This window comes from Oncorhynchus gorbuscha, linkage group LG18, assembly GCF_021184085.1.
Source record: "Oncorhynchus gorbuscha isolate QuinsamMale2020 ecotype Even-year linkage group LG18, OgorEven_v1.0, whole genome shotgun sequence".
In the NCBI taxonomy this organism is placed as follows: domain Eukaryota; kingdom Metazoa; phylum Chordata; class Actinopteri; order Salmoniformes; family Salmonidae; genus Oncorhynchus; species Oncorhynchus gorbuscha.
In genome coordinates, this window is record NC_060190.1 from 17807002 (window position 1) to 17828192 (window position 21191).

General features: G+C 44.6%; 1 protein-coding gene across 2 annotated transcripts; it reads left to right on the forward strand.

Moving 5' to 3' along the window:
* Positions 1-920: 920 nt before the first annotated feature.
* On the forward strand, positions 921-10297 carry zgc:66455 (uncharacterized protein LOC393502 homolog). Of its 2 annotated transcripts, none has more exons than XM_046312628.1 (9): positions 921-1131; positions 1262-1298; positions 1472-2539; positions 2715-2756; positions 2896-2996; positions 8489-8550; positions 8739-8905; positions 9147-9374; positions 9640-10297. In XM_046312628.1, exons 1-9 carry the CDS (start codon positions 1045-1047, stop codon positions 10026-10028), a joined length of 2181 nt encoding a protein of 726 aa, XP_046168584.1. In that variant the 5' UTR covers positions 921-1044; the 3' UTR covers positions 10029-10297. The 2 variants fall into 2 exon arrangements, with proteins under 2 accessions (XP_046168584.1, XP_046168585.1); XM_046312629.1 differs by having other exon boundaries at positions 1472-2497.
* The last annotated feature ends 10894 nt before the right edge of the window (positions 10298-21191 follow it).

Consider the following 21191-nt stretch of genomic DNA (forward strand, 5'->3'; position numbering starts at 1 on the left):
TCAGCGTATGTAAAAATGTTTTACCACACTTATTGAGCTCCTCTTCTCCATTTCATAAACAGAACAAAAACAATAAGAAATGTGCCTGGGGCGACCAGTGGCACCTTTATGTAGATCTCAGCTTTAAATTTGTGCTCTTTCTGTATACTCACAACAGAGGAGGCTGCTGAGGGGAGGACGGCTCAATAATAATGGCTGGAATGGAGAAAATGGGGTGGCATCAAACCATGTGTTTGATACCATTCCACTGATTCCGCTCCAGCCATTACCAGGAGCCCGTCCTCCCCAATTAAGGTGCCACCAACCTCCTGTGACCCACACGCCTATAATGGAATTAACTGAGTCTATACTTCCAACTCCATTTTCTGCCCTATGTTTGTTTTGTTTTTATGTTTTAAGAAAGTGTCTTATGTGATGGATACCTGGAGTATTTTCATTTTTTTATGACAGTGAATAAAAAAACAATTCAAACATCAAACCTTGGAATCACTCTCGTGCTTCAAAGTTGATCTGAATCATAAAGCACTCACTAAAGATGCCATACCCTGATAAGCTTTGCTAAACTATTGCTCTACTTTTATCATCAGCAACATTTGGCTCTTAAAGTGCCCCAATATAAGTAACTGTAACACTACTGTATACAAAACATCCAACGTTTAGAATAAACATCTTTACCATTGGATCATTCATAATTGATGGAATTGTCGTTCTTGTCAAATATATTTGTATTTATAAAGTACCTGGTAAGATAAACGTTCAACATAATACTTGTTGCTTCTGAGATGTACAGCTGCAGAAGTCAAGTTATCTTACCTACAACAGTGTTACATTGACACCTAGTGGATATAAACCATATAGACCAGAAGCATCCGAATATCAAGGCGTGCTAATTAGCTAATTGGCAATATATTTCACCTGTTTACGTCCACTTTTAGCGGAAACGAAAAGAAACATCGCAGGAAAGAATTGACAATAGCTGGGACAGTGTAGGAAGCCGACCTGCTTGCTAAATAGTGGAGAAAGTCAACACAACGTGACACTAAAATGTCACGAAATCATTCAAAGTTAATATTTGTACGTTCACTACTACTTGCCAATGGTTTATTTACCGCAAACTGCGACCTGTCCTGGGTAAGTTGATGACTTGACTTCCTTCTATAAGCAGTTCCCCTACATTTCGCTGGAGATTGTAGGTAGATTTCAAGTGGTTGACAAACATTCTTGTTTTAATGCTACCTCAACGTTTGTATTACGTCCTTAGATAAGTAACTTTAGGAATGACGCTTACAACCCTCCCGGTAAGACAAATATTTATGTAGCCTTTGGGCCCTGTTCTATGGTCTTTTGTTTGAATTATTTAAAGTGTGTGTGTGTGTGTGTGTGTGTGTGTGTGTGTGTGTGTGGGGGGTGTTTAGGCCTATGACTGACATTTTTGGATTGTCCTCTACACACTCTGTCCACAACTTCTCAGATGACCGTCATGGTAATGAGGGCAACGCCTTCTTCGCGCTGCGAAGCTGCCACCAGGTGATGCGTGGCAAGAGCGGCGAGTTCTTCTCCCCAGATTACCTGTGCTCCAACCCACCTCTCTGGTGCAACTGGACCATCCAGGTAGACCCTGGTAAACGTGTGCTCCTCCACCTAGAGGACTTCACCCAGTCAGATGCATGCAGCGAGAAGCTGGACCAGATCCACCTGGATGAGCCCCTGGGGGTTGTGGGGGGTCACAGGATCCTGGAGAAGTGTTGGCGTGAGGCCAAGTACACATCCCTCTCCAACATCCTCCACGTGATTCAGCTAATCAGAGGTAAACCCAGTCCGCCCCACAGGGGCTTCTATGGGCGATACGAGGCTTTCGTACCGCCAGTCACGTACAATGCTTATGGTGATACCACTGAAGAAGACTGGAAGCTGATGACTGAACCAAAACTGATAGAACTGGAACCCTTTCCATCTCTGGGAAGTTTCACTAAGTTTCTTTCCATGAAGGGGGGTGAACCTACGGAGGCCATTTTACTGGAGCGCCCCACCCCGTCAGCTCAGACCAACCCGGAGGTGGTGTTTGACTATTTTGACCAACTCCCTTCCTCTGTGTCCAATGGGCTTCCACCATGGGAAGCAGAGGAGCAAATGGTCAGAGAGGGGCTCTTCAAGTTTTCTCCTGTTCAGAGTGAGGAGGAAGATTGGAACAGAGGAATCTCAGAGGGGACTAAAGCAGACGAGAGCCACTTGACAAAGGACTGGAAAGTGGGTAACTTGAGTGGAGATGTGGAGGTCACTCGTCATGGGACGTCATGGTCAGGGAGGGATACCACTCAGACCCACACAGCACACCTTGGAAGTGACCCCGCCACACACCAGCCCCCTGTTTTGAATCCAAAATCCTCATTGCGCACTCCGTCTGCTATGCGAAGGAACGTGGATGCTCAAACTACAGATGCCATCCCTCCTATAGAGTTTAACATCGTGTCACGCACAACAGCGGTGGATGACCAAGGTGAGGCGTCTGGCAATAAGGAATTGCTGAAAATGACTCTGGGTAAGTCTACAGAATCCAGTGACACTCAAACACCCACTGATACCCAGGATCCCTTCAACCAACTCTCAAACATGGTTGAACAGTTTTTCGACAGCAGACATTATGGTAGGTAGTCAGCAATTTAATTTGCATACTTTGTCTGGTTTATGAAAATTCTTGCATGTTTACTTTGCAGAGAAAGACAGAAATCACACTGAAGTACCACACTTACCAGAAGGTGATTTCTTTTTTCTTTTGAAAAGGGTATTTTTAATATTAATTCAAAGGCTATAACAAGTTTCAAGTCACTAGCCTTTGTACAATAGTTATAGAGCTGTGTATGAGTATTAAAGTAGATGCCTACTTGTATTTCTCAGACTATCTATTTGAAGTGGCTGTTGAAGTCAACTTCCTTGTGGCGCCAGAGGAGAATTGGGACCATCTTGTGAGATCACTGTTGATCTCAGTGAAGACTCTGGTGAGTTCTCATGTACAATAGAGCCCCACAGTGGAGGTGTCATAATACCCATAAAACCTAGCTTTCAAACAAGGAAATAGTTCCAATTGTTTTTCCAACATGAATTTTTCCCATAGGAGATTTTAGAAACACTGATAATAAGGGCTGTGTTTTGTCTTACCCTGGCGTGACGTTTTGATATCCATGTAAATCTCTCAGTCAAGGTGAGATATAGAAAGGGATAGATAGATTCAGCTCTATTTAAACAGATTAAAAATTCTAATAGGCGTCAAAGTAGACCTGACACCTTTGCTAACAGGTATTTTATCAACTTAACTTGAACAAGACGGTTCCCAAAACGGTCTATTTTTAATGTAGCCAACGTGAGAGGTAATCCAGAGATTGTTGCCTTTGTCTCATCCAGATCATGGCATTTGTTCTTTATGATGGCCACATTAGTAGCTATTTAAGATTTCATTTTTGGGGGGGGTAAATACAGGTGAATACAGTACCTTCGGAAAGTGTTCAGACCCCTTGACTTTATCCACCTGTTAGTTAACAGCCTTATTCTAAAATTCTCATCAATGTACACACTACCCCATAATGACAAAGCAAAAACAGGTTTTTATAAGTGTTTACTATTTTGTAGTTTGTTAAACATCACATTTACATAAGTATTCAGAACCTTTACTCAGTACTTTGTTGAAGCATTTTTGGCAGCAATTGCAGCCTTGTCTTCTTGGGTATGATGCTACAAGCTTGGCACACCTGTATTTGGGGAGTTTCTCCCATGCTCTCAAGCTTTGTCAGCTTGTATGGGGAGTGTTGCTGCTCAGCTATTTCCAGGTCTCTCCAGAGATATTTGATCTGGTTAAAGTCCAGGCTCTGGCTGGGCCACTCAAGGACATTGAGACCTATCCCAAAGCCACTCCTGCGTTGACTCTGCTATGTGCTTAGGGTTGATGTCCTGTTGGAAGGTGAACCTTCGCCCCAGTCACGTCCTGAGCACTCTGGAGCAAGTTTTCATCAAGGATCTCTATTTTGCTCCGGTCATATTTGCCTCGATCCTGACTAGTCTCCTAGTCTCTGCCGCTGAAAAACACCCCCACAGCATGATTCTGCCACCACCATGCTTCACTGTAGGGATGGTGCCAGGTTTCCTCCAGACGTGATAATTGGCATTCAGGCCGAAAGGTTGAATCTTGGTTTCATCAGACCAGAGAATCTTGTTTCTCATGGTTTGAGAGTCTTTTAGGTGCCTTTCGGCAAGCTCCAAGCGGGCTGTCATGTGCCTCTTACTGAGGAGTGGCTTCTGTCTGGCCACTATCATATAAGCTTGCTTGGTGGAGGGCTGCAGATCATGGTTGGTCCTTCTGGATGGTTTTTCCATCGCCACAGAGGAGCTCTGAGTGACCATTAGGTTCTTGGTCACCTCCCTGACCAAGGCCCCCCTCGATTGCTCAGGGTGGCTAGCTCTAGGAAGTGTCTTGGTGGTTCCGAACTTCCATTTTAGAATGGTGTCCAGTGTGTTCTTGGGGACCTTCAATGCTGCGGACATGTTTTGGTACCCTTCCCCAGATCTGTGCCTCGACATAATCCTGTCTCCGAGCTCTACGGACAATTCCTTAGCCCTCATGTCTTGGTTTTTGCGTTGACATGCACCGTCAACTGTGGGACCTTTTATATAGTCAGGTATGTGCCTTTCCAAATAATTTCCAATCAATTGAATTTATCACAGGTGGACTCCAATTAAGTTGTAAAAACAACTCAAGGATGATCAATGTAAAATGGGATGCACCTGTGCTTAATTTCAAGTCTCATAGCAAAGGGTCTGAATACATGTGTAAATAAGGTATTTCTGTTGTTTTTAATACATTTGCAGACTTATATAAATCTGTTTTCGCTTTGTCACTATGGGTTGTGTGTAGATTGCGGAGGATTTTTATTTATTAAATTTTAAAATAAGGCTGTATTGTAACAAAATGTCAAGGGGTCTGAATACTTTCTGAAGGCACTGTCCTAAGTCACCTTGTCCTAGAGAGATTTACACAGTTATCAAAATGCCACGCCAGGGTAATCCTAAAGGCTCCTGTGGGGGAAATGAATGGTGGGGAAATGTTTGGAAACATTTCCCTGTTTGACCGCTAGGCTTTATGGGATTTATGATGGGCTGTGGTACTCTAACTTTCTTCATAAATGATTGTCATCTTACAGGGCCTTCAGAAGGTATTCATACCCCTTGACCTATTCACCATTTTGTTACAGCCTGAATTCAAACTGGATTAAATATTTTTTTAATCCCCTCACCCATCTACACACAATACCCCATAATGACAAAGTGAAAATCTAATTTGCAGTTGAAATCAGAAGTTTACATGCACCTTAGCCAAATACATTTAAACTCAGTTTTTCACAATTCCTGACAATTAATCCTAGTAAAAAAATCCACGTCTTTGGTCAGTTAGGATCACTACTTTATTTTAAGAATCTGAAAAGTCAGAATAATAGTATTTTATTTTTTAAATCCCGTTCCCAGTGGGTCAGAAGTTTACATGCACTCAATTAGTATTTGGTATCATTGCCTTTTTAAATTGTTGAACTTGGGTCAAATGTTTTGGGTAGCCTTCCACAAGCTTCTGAATTTTGGCCCATTTCTCCTGACAGAGCTGGTGTAACTGAGTCAGGTTTGTAGGCCTCCTTGCTCGCACATGCTTTTTCAGTTCTGCCCACATTTTCTATAGAATTGAGGTCAGGGCTTTGTGATAGCCACTCCAATAACTTGACTTGGGAAGTATGCTTGTGGTCATTGTCCATTTGGAAAACTCATTTGCAACCAAGCTGTAACATCCTGACTGTCTTGATGTTGCTTCAATATATCCACGTAATTTTCCTACCTCATGATGCCATCTCTTTTGAAGTGCACCAGTCCCTCCTGCAGCAAAGCACCCCCACAACATGATGCTGCCACCCCGTGCTTCACGGTTGGGATGGTGTTTATCGGCAAGCCTCTACTTTTTTCCTCCAAACATGATGGTCATTATGGCCAAACAGTTCTATTTTTGTTTTGTCAGACCAGAGGATATTTCTCCAAAAACTACGATCTTTGTCCCCATGTGCAGTTGCAAACCGTAGTCTGGCATTTTTGTGGTGGTTTTATAGTAATGGTTTCTTCCTTGCTGAGCAGCCTTTCAGGTTATGTTGATATAGGATTCATTTTTACTGTGGCTTGAGATACTGTTGTACCTGTTTCCTCCAGCATCTTCACATGGTCCTTTGCTGTTCTGGGATTGATTTTCACTTTTTGCACCAAAGTACCTTCATCTATAGGAGACAGAACGCTTCTCCTTTCTGAGCGGTATGACTGCTGTGTGGTCCCATGGTGTTTATACTTGCGTTTTTAGATTTACCCATGATGTCAAGCAAAGAGGCACTGAGTTTGAAGGTAGGCCTTGAAATGCATCCAATTACACCTTCAATTGACTCAAATGATGTAAATTCAGAAGCTTCTAAAGCCATGACATAATTTTCTGGGATTTTCCAAGCTGTTTAAAGGCAGTGAACTTAGTATATGTTAACTTCTTGCCCCACTGGAATTGTGATACAGTGAAATAATCTGTGTAAACAATTGTTGGAATAATGACTTGTCATGCACAAAGTAGATGTCCTAACTGACTTGCCAAAACTATAGTTTGTTACCAAGAAATTTGTGAAGTGGTTGAAAAACAGACTTCCTTTTTGCTCTGTCAGTTAGGTTTGTATTGTGTAGTAACTATACTGAACAAAAATATAAACGCAACATGTAAAGTGTTGGTTTCATGAGCTGAAATAAAAGATTCCAGAAATGTTCCATATGCACAAAAAGCTTATTTGTCCCAAATGTTGTGCACATTTGTTAACATCCCTGTTGGTGAGCATGTTTCCTTTGTCAAGATACACCACACCTGTCAGGTGGATGGATTATCAAGAAGCTGATTAAACAGCATGATCATTATACAGGTGCACCTTGTGCTGGGGACAATAAAAGGCCACTCTAAAATGTGCAGTTGTCACACAATACTACAGAGGTCTCAAGTTTTGAAGGAGCATGCAATTGGCATGCTGAGTGCTGGAATGTCCACCAGAGCTGTTGCCTGAATTGAATGTTAATTTATTTTACCATACAATGTCGTCTTAGAGAATTTGGCAGTAACCCCAACAGGCCTCACAACCGCAGACCACGTGTAACCACGCCAGTCCAGGACCTCCACATCCGGCTTCTTCACCTGCGGGATTGTCTGAGACCAGTCATCTGGACAGTGAATGAAACTGGATTTGCACAACCCAAATTGTTGTGGGGGAAGCTCTGCTGCATGCTCGTTTCCTCACCAGGGTCTTGACCTGACTGCAGTTTGCGGTCACAAGTGGCTTCAGTAGGTAAATGCTCACCTTCAATGTCCACTGACATGCTGAAGTGTGCTCTAAATGGGTGAATCCCAGTTTCAACTGTATATGGCAGTGTATGGTGTCGGTGAGTGGACCACAAACGCAACTGCTTTTTATTGATCGCAATTTGAATGCACAGGGATACCGTGACGAGATCTTGATGCCCATTGTCGTGGCATTCTTCTGCGGCCATCACGTTTCAGCATAGTTCACAGCCCAATGTCACAAGTATCTGTACAGAAATCCTGGAAGCTGAAAATTGCCTATTCTTCTATGGCCTGCATACTCACCAGACATGTCACCCATTGAGCAAGTTTGGGATGCTCTGGATCGACGTGTACGACAGCGTGTTCCAGTTCCCTTAACGAGTTTGCACAGCTATTTGAAGAGCGGGACACATTCCACAGACTATAATCAACCGCCTGATCAACTCTACACGAATGAGATGTCTCGCTGCATGAGGCAAATGGTCATTCCAGATACTGACTGGTTTTCTAATCCACTTCCCTACCTCTCTTTTTAACGTATCTGTGACCAAAAGATGCATATCTGTATTCTCAGTCCATATAGTAGGGCCTAATAAATGTATTTCAATTGACTGAGTTCCATAGGAACTAACTCAGTAAAATCTTTGAAATTGTATGTTGCGTTTTTATATTTTTGGTCAGTGTACAATGTTGATCCATCCTCAGACTTTTTAATGGCTGTAATAGGAGAACTGTTTTAATGTCACATTGGCCTCATGGTGAAATGCCTGAATGGTTTCCTTCCTCTCCGGCAACTGAGTTAGGAAGGACTCCTGTGTCTTTGTAGTGACTGTGTATTGATACACCATCCAATGTGTAATTTAGTAACTTCCTCATGCGCAAAGGGATTTTATCTTTAGGTGATGTTTGTGAAAAACAAACCCATTTCACTTTGACATTATGGGTTATTGTGTGTAGGCCGGTGACTACAAAAGTCTAACATTTTTAAACCATTTTAAGCTAAGGCTTTAACAAATCAAAATGTGTAAAGACTGTATGGCTTTTGGTCATTATTTACTGTGACTGGTGCATTTGATTTGGAACTGCAATTATTTTGTTTTTCAGATTAATGAGCAGTTGGAAATTGTCCACATACCCAAAACCCTATCCTCCAAAAGAATAAAAAGGTTGGTTTACTACATTTTGTAACCAAGAGCTCCAATTTTGTCTTTAATGACTGCAAACAAATATTGTTTTTTTTACTGCATAAAAAGGAGTTAGTGGCACTGTAGTTGATAAAATATACCAAACTTTTGCTGAATTAGGCTACAACTGATGGATTAAATGCCTTTTAACAATTTTGTTCTATCAACAGGTTGAGTGCAGGAGTGCTTTACATCCTCTGGCTGCAAATTGGGGGTGGGCCAGAAGGGATGAAGGATCACAGGACCCTGCACCCGGCCCTGCAGGAGCTGTTACAGATAGTGGTTAGCCCCCGGGGCAGCTCAACACAGGGTGTCATCGTCTCTGTATCCACCGCTGGTAGGTTTGTTTCCTCCAAACAAACATACATCTGTAGCTTATTTTGCACTGTACTCTGATATTTAAAACTTGCACTAAAGGTTACTGCAAAGGTTTAATAAGATAGTGTTGTATAGCTTGCAACTAGGTGTCTTGAGACTCAATTAGGTTAAATTAATTTTACTTTAAATAATTGATTTGAAGTGATTTTGTTTTCATATTTAACTCTATTAATGTTAGTTTTGCACCCTGTGTCTCTCAGATGTGAATGAGTGTGAGACTCAGCTGGTGCTGTGTGACGTAAACGCGGAGTGTGTGAACCGCTTTGGTTCCTACACATGCCGATGCCACTCCGGGTTCGAGGACATGTCTAGGCTGGGCTCGGGTGGAACCATTTGCGTGGACAACAAGGCCGCTGATACGGACCGGCACAATGAGTCGACGATTACGGTGGATCAGCATAGTCCTGAGCAGCAGCACCGTAACACTGGTACTCCATAGATTTTGGTAGAATTATTGTTTTCTGAAGTACAAGGAAAACATACAGTATGACATTGTTTAGTTTAAAAAAATCAGTGGCACTGAAGTTGACAAGTTAGACCACCACCCTAATATTCCTGATTTAACAGGAAAATGTTAACCCCTGAAAATGGGTTTGTTAGGGTTACACATTGTTACCTAACAATGTTAGACATGAAGGTGACTGCACTAGGTAAATTGTGTACATATAATCCTTGCCTAAACTTTGACCTTAGGCTGTACTTCGGTGTGGTCCAGCGGGATGGTCAAAGGCATCTACGTGGTGTGCTTCCTGCTCAGCTTCCTCATCCTGCTGCTCCTTGGTACCATGGGCATGCTGTACCACCGCCACCACCGGGGGGCCTTCCTGGTCCACTGTCGGCGCAGGAGCCTCGTGAGCGTCCCCCCCATCCCCCCTCCTGACTACAAAAACGACGGCAACGACAACACTTCCACCTGCACCAACTCGGAGCTGCCCCCTCCGGTCCCACCCATACGGCGCCCTAAGGAAGGCTGGGCTCACCCCAAGGACTGCTGCCCCTCGGTGGATCTGCCCCTGCTGCGCTTCAGCCCCCTGCTGCCTCTTGATGGGTACATGGAGCCAGGGGAGGGTGTCGAGCTTTGAAGAGAAGATTGTTTTGTGGTTGTCCTGAATGTGTAATTAGAGCATTGAGACCTGTTTTGGGCAGGTTGACTTCACTGTTTCCTGAGTTCGTTATTTTCCTGTATCTTTGCCTTTTCTCTATTGTTGAAATATCTTGACTGTTATTACCTTTTTGTATTACATTGTCTTTGTGTGTAGTTTGGATGTGCTACTTGATATATTCTTTGGATCATTGTATATAGTATATTTAACAGATTAACTTCAATTAAATACATGTTAAATTGGCTCTACATTGAATATATATTAAAACAAATGTTATATTAAATTGGGAAAGTACAAATTCTATAACAAAGTAAACTTTGTTAAATATGCAGGCATATCTCCGGGTTGGCATTATGCCTCTAAATAAAATGTATTTACTTGTGAGGGGGAAAAGGTCACAGAAAGCAGACCTTAAATACCAATGGCACAGCGCTTTTACGCGATGTTGTGCTTTTCCCACAAGGTGGCAGCTCGTGCTAGGAAGTGTCTCTGAAAAAGCTTAGTTTTCGACTGGGTAGATAGTTTGTTTTTCCTGTGGTTCTTAAATATGTAAAAAAAAAAAAAAGGTATTGAACGTAAAACAAATACAGGAGCAAAGGCACGCACCAATGACCCCTACAGTCGGAGAATAGATGAGGGAAACTGTAAGAATGAGCCATTGTGCCTCTGCAAAATGATGAAATTCTAGACCCCCGCGCACCTAATCTGTGGCCCGAGCTCAGAAATGTTAATCCCCAGTCTCTGTAGAAAAAAAAACAAACTTAGTGGTAGATTGTGTTTTTGTCGGTGAAATGGCACCGTGTCAAACCGTACTCCTTCATTTGTTCCACTGCCAGAATGCTATGCAAGGAAATTGCATAATGATAAAGGTCGCTGACTGAATTTCATTAGGCTACCTGCTCTGCTCAGCGGCCTAACCAGTTATCCGAGCCAAATTATTAATATTTCAGAAATGACAGGACTATTTTAAATTGTGTAGCTAGGCCTACTAAAATTCCTTGCATGATCCACCAATGTCCACAATAAAACATGTCCCCCTTTCTCTCAAAAGTGCTTTGATTCTAATTGGAGTGTAAAACATTGCCAACATGCCAGGCTGAGAAGTTTGACATTTTCCTTTACTCATGGCATTGCCCTAAAAGATAAACACATTAATACAATATGGCTGATAAGAGAACTGCTCTTTTGAAGGGAAACAAATCCCACATGCATTTGAATGGTAGAAAAGGTAACTTAAGTTACGGGTGGTCAGACAGGTCCCTATCGGAATTGTTGCTATTGGATGAGGAGCAGAGTTTGCATTTTATGCAGGCGGGAAGTGCGTTTAACAGGCTAATCTTTGGCCGGCCAGGCAGGGTGGGGAGACAGGGTGGTCCACCTAGTCCAAACCACATTAATAGGCTTACACCACCTAATCCAAGGCAGTGTGCTGTCACATGGGAAGTCTGCTGACCCTACTTTATTTTATTGCAGGGCACTTTGCTCTTCAGCCCTTTTGTACTCAAACCCGCTCAAACCCTGTGTTCTTTTCAGGAGTAAATGTCCCTTTATAAAATTCCCGGTCCCTTTCCTTCATGTCCGTGTTCAAGGGCTGGACATGAAATGAGACTCACTGTGATGTGTAGACTAGACTTACCGCCGCAGTAGTCCTCCAGCCCTGAGGCAGTACAATTTGAACAAAGTGACTCGAGCCCTTCTATCAGAATCTTTGTCTCTTTCTTTAGGGCCTATGACACATTGACAGTTATGTACAGCAGACTAAATGTAAACTAATAGGCTATATATGGTAACATTTTGGTTGGAATGGATTTCAAGCTTGATAATGGATATGGGGTCCTCATCTGAGGCTTTGATCCACCATATTGTGTGTGTCTGTGTGTTTTAATGTTGTCTGTGGTGGTCTGGTAGGTGGGGGACAGACAGATCACTTCTCCAGATGTGCTCTCAGCATCTGCTCTTCCACTGCTGCCTCCCTCCCTCACCCCACGCTGGTCCCCCCCCCCCTCCTGTGAATCAGATGCCAGGGCCCCTGAACCTGGGACTTCTTTGTTGCTGCTATGAATGCCTCTCATATCTGCTAGGTAGAATTGGCAAGGACAGCAGGCCATGGGCAGCGATCCACAGGGCAGTGGGAAGAGGTGACGCCTCCGGCCGCTCACAGTGGGCCCTCTGGCGGAGCCGGGGGTCGAGGAGGGCACCCTCCCTGTGGTTGGCCTGGCCTGGTCCCCCCCTGCCGTCCAACGAATCACGCTGAGCTCACCTGCCTGCCAGGCAGCGTCATCTGGCCATAATCCTCTCCATCCCCCCACCTTCCTCTGCTCAGATGCATTGTAACAGTGGGTGTGAGACTGTTCTGTTAAGAATGGGGGAGTGGCAAGCTTGTCTCTGTGTGGTGGTTATGCTCAGGTATGTATTTTCTGTTGTTTGGCTTTAGGTGGTTCTGGCTGCTCTGAGGTGTTCCACAAAATGGTATTAAGAGGTCTCAGATATTACACATATTCACCCACGAGCTTGACCCTCAGGGGGCACCAACAGAAGGGTCTGTATGATGATGACAGTGATGACATCTGCAGTGGTATGTTTTACGGGCCTAGACTACGGTATATAGTAGGGGTATATGCTGCATGCAAACGCCTGTATATTGTACTGGTTACGATTTGGGCTGACGTTACAGTGATATGTTTCTGTGCGATGCTCACTGGTATCTGTACGACTGAATGTCAGGGCCATTACTCTTAAGGGTAGCCATGGGGAGATCCGAACTGGGAGCCATGTAACTACCTAAACTCAGCAAAAAAAAGAAACGGCCCTTTTTCAGAACCCTGTCTTTCAAAGATAATTTGTAAAAATCCAAGTAACTTCACAGATCTTCATTGTAAAGGGTTTAAACACTGTTTCCCATGCTTGTTCAATGAACCATAAACAATTAATGAACATGTACCTGTGGAACGGTCGTTAAGACACTAACAGCTTTAACAGACTAACATCACTAACAGACGGTAGGCAATTAAGGTCACGGTTATGAAAACTTAGGACACTAAAGAGGCCTTTCTAATGACTCTGACAAACACCAAAAGAAAGATGCCCAGGGTCCCTGCTCATCTGCGTGAACGTGCCTTAGGCATGCTGCAAGGAGGCATGAGGACTGCAGATGTGGCCAAGGCAAGACAGGGCTACAGGGAGACAGGAGAGACAGCTGAACGTCCTTGCAGTGGCAGACCACGTGTAACAACACCTGCACAGGATTGGTAAATCTGAACATCACACCTGCGGGACAGGTACAGAATGGCAACTGCCCGAGTTAAACCAGGAATGCACAATCCCTCCATCAGTGCTCAGACTGTCCGCAATAGGCTGAGAGAGGCTGGACTGAGGGATTGTAGGATTGTTGTAAGGCAGGTCCTCACCAGGCATCACCGGCAACAACGTCACCTATGGGCACAAACCCACCGTCGCTGGACCAGACAGGACTGGCAAAAGGTGCTCTTCACTGACGAGTTGTGTTTTTTTTTGTCACCAGGGGTAAGCAGGGGCCTTGTCATGGACGAAGGAATGAACGTTACCCCGAGGCCTGTACTCTGGAGCGGGATCTATTTGGAGGTGGAGGGTCCGACATGGTCTGGGGTGGTGTGTCACAGCATCATCGGACTGAGCTTGTTGTCATTGCAGGCAATCTCAAAGCTGTGTGTTACAAGGAAGACATCCTCCTCCTTCATGTGGTACCCTTCCTGCAGGCTCATCCTGACATGACCCTCCAGCATGACATTGCCACCAGCCATACTGCTCATTCTGTGTGTGATTTCCTGCAAGACAGGAATGTCAGTGTTCTGCCATGGCCAGCGAAGAGCCCGGATCTCAATCCCATTGAGCACGTCTGGGACCTGTTGGATTGGAGGGTGAGGGCTAGGGCCATTCCCCCCAGAAATGCCCAGGAACTTGCGGGTGCTTTGGTGGAAGAGTGGGGTAACATCTCACAGCAAGAACTGGCAAATCTGGTGCTGTCCATGAGGAGGAGATGCACTGCAGTACTTAATGCAGCTGGTGATTTTGACCCCCCCCCCCTTTGTTCAGGGACACATTATTCAATTTATGTTCGTCACATGTCTGTGGAACTTATTCAGATATTTACACATGCTAAGTTTGCTGAATATACACACAGTTGACAGTGAGAGGACGTTTCCTCATGTGTGGGTTGCATCCAAGTCTCTTGCAATACAGTGGCACTGCCTCCAACACAATAAAGCTAATGCTTACGAGCATAAAGGATGACCTAATGGCAGTAGCCAATGCCACCAGCTCGATCTCTCTGGCTGATACTTCAAGCTAGCTCTGCTAGCCTATGCCACGAGTGTCTCTATGTGCTGTTACCTTGTTGTGTGGCATTTACAGTTTTTCTCGATTGCTTGAGCACATTTGTCCAAACAGAATTCATTTTTTCAATTAACACGCAGCCTCAAACTGTAGGCCAAAATGACACCTTTAATTTGCTAAGTGTATTAAGACTCTCAGAACATTAAATAAGTGACACAAAATCAATTACCTCCATTAAAATGTACAACTTGTTATCTAATGAAAAGTCATTTCAATCAATTACTATAAATACTAATTATCAATATATCCTAACATGGTTATACCTCTTTTATATGTCTGTGCCATTTGTTGATACTAAAATTATATTACGCACCATAAAAGGCAAGTAAACATATCACTGCATGGAAGGTATTCTGTTTTCCTAAAATTATGACCAATGCAGAAACATGTCACTCAAGAGCATAAATATCCAGGAACAAAAGGCTATCTTTAACCTTTTTCCATTTTAACTGAGAGCTGAACTATACTACATGGCTAAAAGTATGTCAAATCAAAATCAAATGTATTTGTCACATACACATGGTTAGCAGATGTTAATGCGAGTGTAGCGAAATGCTTGTGCTTCTAGTTCCGACAATGCAGTAATAACCAACGAGTAATCTAACCTAACAATTCAAAAACTACTACCTTATACACACAAGTGTAAAGGGATAAAGAATATGTACATAAAGATATATGAATGAGTGATGGTACAGAACGGCATAGGCAAGATGCAGTAGATGGTATCGATAGCTAAGGTAACTGAGCTTTGAGAGACTAGTCTTTGAGAGACTAGTCAAGGACCATATCACCTCCACCCTACCTGACACCCTAGACCCACTCCAATTTGCTTACCGCCCAAATAGGTCCACAGACGATGCAATCTCAACCACACTGCACACTGCCCTAACCCATCTGGACAAGAGGAATACCTATGTGAGAATGCTGTTCATCGACTACAGCTCGGCATTCAACACCATAGTACCCTCCAAGCTCGTCATCAAGCTCGAGACCCTGGGTCTCGACCCCGCCCTGTGCAACTGGGTACTGGACTTCCTGACGGGCTGCCCCCAGGTGGTGAGGGTAGGCAACAACATCTCCTCCCCGCTGATCCTCAACACTGGGGCCCCACAAGGGTGTGTTCTGAGCCCTCTCCTGTACTCCCTGTTCACCCACGACTGCGTGGCCACGCACGCCTCCAACTCAATCATCAAGGTTGCGGACGACACAACAGTGGTAGGCTTGATTACCAACAACGACGAGACGGCCTACAGGGAGGAGGTGAGGGCCCTCGGAGTGTGGTGTCAGGAAAATAACCTCACACTCAATGTCAACAAAACTAAGGAGATGATTGTGGACTTCAGGAAACAGCAGAGGGAACACCTCCCTATCCACATCGATGGAACAGTAGTGGAGAGGGTAGTAAGTTTTAAGTTCCTCGGCATACACATCACAGACAAACTGAATTGGTCCACTCACACAGACAGCATCGTGAAGAAGGCGCAGCAGCGCCTCTTCAACCTCAGGAGGCTGAAGAAATTTGGCTTGTCACCAAAAGCACTCACAAACTTCTACAGATGTACAATCGAGAGCATCCTGGCGGGCTGTATCACCGCCTGGTACGGCAACTGCTCCGCCCTTTGGGGTTTTAGGCTGGGTTTCTGTACAGCACTTTGAGATATCAGCTGATGTACGAAGTGCTGTATAAATACATTTGATTTGATTTGATGTTTCCGGTCACCTTGCCCTGGTTAAAAGCGGTGGTTTGCGCTTTCAGTTTCACGCGAATGCTGCCATCAATCCACGGTTTATGGTTTGGGAATGTTTTATTCGTTGCTTTGGGAACGACATCTTCAATGCACTTTCTAATAAACTCGCTGTGTGGACAACCCTTCAAATTAGTGGATTCGACTATTTCAGCCACACCCGTTGCTGAGAGTTGTATAAAATCATGCACACAGCCATTCAACCTCCATAGACAAACTTTGGCAGTAGAATGGCCCGTACTGAAGATTTAATTTTTGCCCTGCTAGAGCTGCCCCACTAGACCTGCCCCTGTCAACTGTAAGTGCTGTTATTATGAAGTGGAAAAGTCTAGGAGCAACAAAGGCTCAGCCGCAAAGTGGTAGGCCTCACAATCTCACAGAAATGGACCGCAGAGAGCTGAAGTACATGGCGCGTAAAACTTGTCTGTTCCCAGTTGCAACACTCACTACCAGAGCGCCAAGAACCTTGGCGTGATCCTGGACAACACCCTGTCGTTCTCTACTAACATCAAGGCGGTGGCCCGTTCCTGTAGGTTCATGCTCTACAACATCCGCAGAGTACGACCCTGCCTCACACAGGAAGCGGCGCAGGTCCTAATCCAGGCACTTGTCATCTCCCGTCTGGATTACTGCAACTCGCTGTTGGCTGGGCTCCCTGCCTGTGCCATTAAACCCCTTCAACTCATCCAGAATGCCGCAGCCCGTCTGGTGTTCAACCTTCCCAAGTTCTCTCACGTCACCCCGCTCCTCCGTTCTCTCCACTGGCTTCCAGTTGAAGCTCGCATCCGCTACAAGACCATGGTGCTTGCCTACGGAGCTGTGAGGGGAACGGCACCTCAGTACCTCCAGGCTCTGATCAGGCCCTACACCCAAACAAGGGCACTGCGTTCATCCACCTCTGGCCTGCTCGCCTCCCTACCACTGAGGAAGTACAGCTCCCGCTCAACCCAGTCAAAACTGTTCGCTGCCCTGGCCCCCCAATGGTGGAACAAACTCCCTCACGACGCCAGGACAGCGGAGTCAATCACCACCTTCCGGAGACACCTGAAACCCCACCTCTTTAAGGAATACCTAGGATAGGTTAAGTAATCCCTCTCACCCCACCCCCCCTAAGTTTTAGATGCACTATTGTTAAGTGACTGTCCCACTGGATGTCATAAGGTGAATGCACCAATTTGTAAGTCGCTCTGGATAAGAGCGTCTGCTAAATGACTTAAATGTAAAATGTAAATGTACCGAGTTCCAATCTGCCTCTGGAAGCAGCTTCATGAAATGGGTTTCCATGGATGAGAAGCCGCAAACAAGCCTAAGATCACCATGTGCAATGCCAAGCATCGGCTGGAGTGGTGTGAAGCTCGTCGCCATTGGACCCTGGAGCAGTGGAAACGCTTTCTCTGGAGTGATGAATTACGTTTCACCAGCTGGTGGAGTAGGTATAATGGTGGCTGGAATCTTTGACTATTTTTAGGGCCTTCCTCTGACACCGCCTGGTATAGAGGTCCTGGATGGCAGGAAGCTTGGCCCTAGTGATGTACTGGGCCGTTCGCACGACCCTCTGTAGTGCCTTGCGGTCGGAGGCCAAGCAGTTGCCATACCAGGCAGTGACGCAACCAGTCAGGATGCTCTCGATGGTGCAGCTGTAGAACCTTTTTGAAGATCTGAGGACCCATGCAAAATCTTTTCAGTCTCCTGAGGGGGAATAGATTTTGTCGTTCCCTCTTCACGACTGTCTTGATGTGCTTGGACCATGTTAGTTTGTTGGTGATGTGGACACCAAGGAACTTGAAGCTCTCAACCTGCTCCACTGCAGCCCTGTCGATGAGAATGGGGTTGTGCTCGGTCCACATTCTAGATGATTCTGTGCTTCCAACTTTGTGGCAACAGTTTGGGGAAGGCCCTTTCCCGTTTCAGCACGACAATGCCCCTGTGCACAAAGTGAGTTCCATACAGAAATGGTTTGTCAAGATCAGTGTGGAAGAACTAGACTGGCCTGCACAGAGCCCTTACCTCAACCCCATAGTATACCTTTGGAATTAATTGGATTGCCGACTGCAAGCCAGGCCAAATCTCCCAACATCAGTGCCCGACCTCACTAATGCTCTTGTGGCTGAATGGAAGCAAATCCCCGCAGCAAGTTTTCAACATCTAGTAGAAAGCCTTCCCAGAAGATTTGAGGCTGTTATAGCAGCAAGGGGGGGGGGAAGCTCCATATTAATGCCCATGATTTTGTAATGAGTGTAACGAGTGGGCTGAGAGTCGGGAAGCAAGTTCAGGGAGTAAGAGTTTTAATGAATAAAAGAAACAATGAACACGAAACACAAACAACGCACCAACATGAAAACAGAGTCAATAACACCTGAGGAAAGAACCAAGGGGAGTGACAGATATAGGGAAGATAATCAAGGAGATGATGGAGTCCAGGTGAGTGTCATGAGGCGCAGGTGCACGAGACGCTGGTGACGGGTGTGCAGGATAATCAGCAGCCTGATGACCTAGAGGCCGGAAAGGGAGTATACTTGACAATGAGGTGTTCGATGAGCAGGTGTCCATGTAGTGTATCTTCCTCTGTTGGCCCCTCTACCTCTCCTTTGTCCTTGCCCTCGGCCTCTTATTTGGTCCATTATTGCAAACAGCAACTCAGAGGTGATTTATTTTATGCATAAGGACTGATTTAACATGTGCAGAAGAGGTTCACATTCATGGGAGTAATTTGTATCAGCTATGACCAAATGTTTAAAATTAGTTTGACATGATTTGACTTTTTCAACTGACTTTTGCGTCTTTTGTAGAGTTCAAATCAAATCAAATGTATTTATAAAGCCCTTCTTACATCAGCTGATATATCAAAGTGCTGTACGGAAACCCAGCCTAAACCCCAAACAGCAAGCAATGCAGGTGTAGAAGCACGGTGGCAAGGAAAAAAACTCCCTAGAAAGGCCAAAACCGAGGAAGAAACCTAGAGAGGAACCAGGCTATGTGGGGTGGCCCACATAGCCTGGCTGTGCCGGGTGAAGATTATAACAGAACATGGCAAGATGTTCAAATGTTCATAAATGACCAGCATTGTCAAATAATAATAATCGCAGTAGTTGTCGAGGGTGTAACAAGTCAGCACCTCAGGAGTAAATGTCAGTTGGCTTTTCATAGCCGATCATTGAGAGTATCTCTATCGCTCCTGCTGTCTCTAGACAGTTGAAAACAGCAGGTCTGGGACAGGTAGTATGTCCGGTGAACAGGTCAGGGTTCCATATCCGCAGGCAGAACAGTTGAAGCTGGAGCAGCAGCATGGCCAGGTGGACTGGGCACAGCAAGGAGTCATCATGTCAGGTAGTCCTGAGGCATCGTCCTAGGGCTCAGGTCCTCCGAGAGAGAGAAAGAAAGAGAGAATTAGAGAGAGCATACTTAAATTCACACCGGATAAGACAGGAGAAATACTCCAGATATAACAGACTGACCCTAGCCCCCCGGCACATAAACTACTGCAGCATAAATACTGGAGGCTGAGACAGGAGGGTTCAGGAGACAATGTGGCCCCATCCAATGATACCCACGGACAGGGCCAAACAGGCAGGATATAACCTCACCCACTTTGCCAAAGCACAGCCCCCACACCACTAGAGGTTGTGTTTACTCTGCAAAAAATGTGCCTATCATTTTCATTGTGTTAGTAATCAAGACAAATTGTAATAGTATGTTTGGTGTGTGGTAGTGTATTGTTTTGTCATTGGCACATTCAGATGTTTTATTACCATATAGGCCTACTACTAGACAGATTGAATGGGAATACGATTCTGGTCAACAGATGCAGCAAAGTCATGCAGGGATTTGTAAACCTAAGCTAATGACACTGGTCTAATGCAGAATATTCATCCTTAATTAACAGCCAGACAGAGCATACAGCTGGCGTGGTAGTTATTTATTATTTCATATTTTTAAAGCACATTTTTGTGTATGCCGCTACACAGTACGTGAGTTTTAAGGTCAAAATTGTTCTCACCTTTTTTGCCCCTCACCAGTTTGCATCCTTGGTATTGTTTCACGTCTGTATTTGTATTACATTTATAAAGAAATAAAGTGGGATTTATGTATCTTTATAATTAGACGAAACTTTCCATTTTAAGTTGAAGACTTGGTGTTATACCTCCTAGCTAGTGATATTCCATTCAGGTGGGGTCTTAGTGATTTGGAGGTGCCAGGCACGGGCCACTCTGAATGTGCCATAATGTTTTCATCTTATTGCCAAACAAATCACTTCACAAGGAGGTTAGCTTCGCACATTCGTCCAAAATAGTTCCAGCATCCGAACAGTGCACCTGACAACTTCAAATCGCAAGTGGCTGAAACTGTCTCGCTGGACAAAGCATCTGAGCGAGTGAAACAGCGCCCCTCTGTCTTACTAGATGTAGCCCATATATCTGAAGCATATATTTGATACTGTCTGGCCAAAAAGAGTATGACAAGCCATACTCTTTTTGTCCAGACAGCATCGGATACATGGGCTACACATACACGTCCTCTCGATACCGCTGGCAGTATTATCAGCAGCACCTGTGTTTTTACTAAAGAAATGTGTGAACTTCTACATTTTTCTGTTGAAATTAAATCTACTTTCCTTCCTTTCCTTTTCTCTGCCCCACTCTGGCAAGTGCCTCGTTGCTGCAGCTTAATATCAAGGAAATTCCTGTTTGCAATCGTATCGCGTGAAACAATGAATGGGAACTCTGCCACGGCGGAATAGTCCATTATTTTGAACCAGTCCGTGGGTAATTAATGACTTTTGTTTCTACTATTATGAGAAATATGGATTATATTAATACTGTTATGAAATGTATGTATATTATGTATGGAAATACATTATTGATCTAATTTATTCATTATTATCCAGCTGTATGGATTAATAAAAATTTTGGGGGCCTTTTTTGTCGACAATGGGGCATCATTAACCTGTTTACAGTGGCCAGGCAACCCCCCTCCCCCTCCCCATTTCCTTGATTCCACTGATTCCATTGCTTTTTCCAAGTGGACA

Coding starts and splice junctions, on each gene's coding strand:
- zgc:66455 (XM_046312628.1), top strand. CDS start 1,045: ATGTCACGAAATCATTCAAAGTTAATATTTGTACGTTCACTACTACTT. Junction 1,132..1,261: donor CAAACTGCGACCTGTCCTGG/GTAAGTTGATGA, acceptor TTACGTCCTTAG/ATAAGTAACTTTAGGAATGA. Junction 2,997..8,488: donor TGATCTCAGTGAAGACTCTG/GTGAGTTCTCAT, acceptor TTTGTTTTTCAG/ATTAATGAGCAGTTGGAAAT.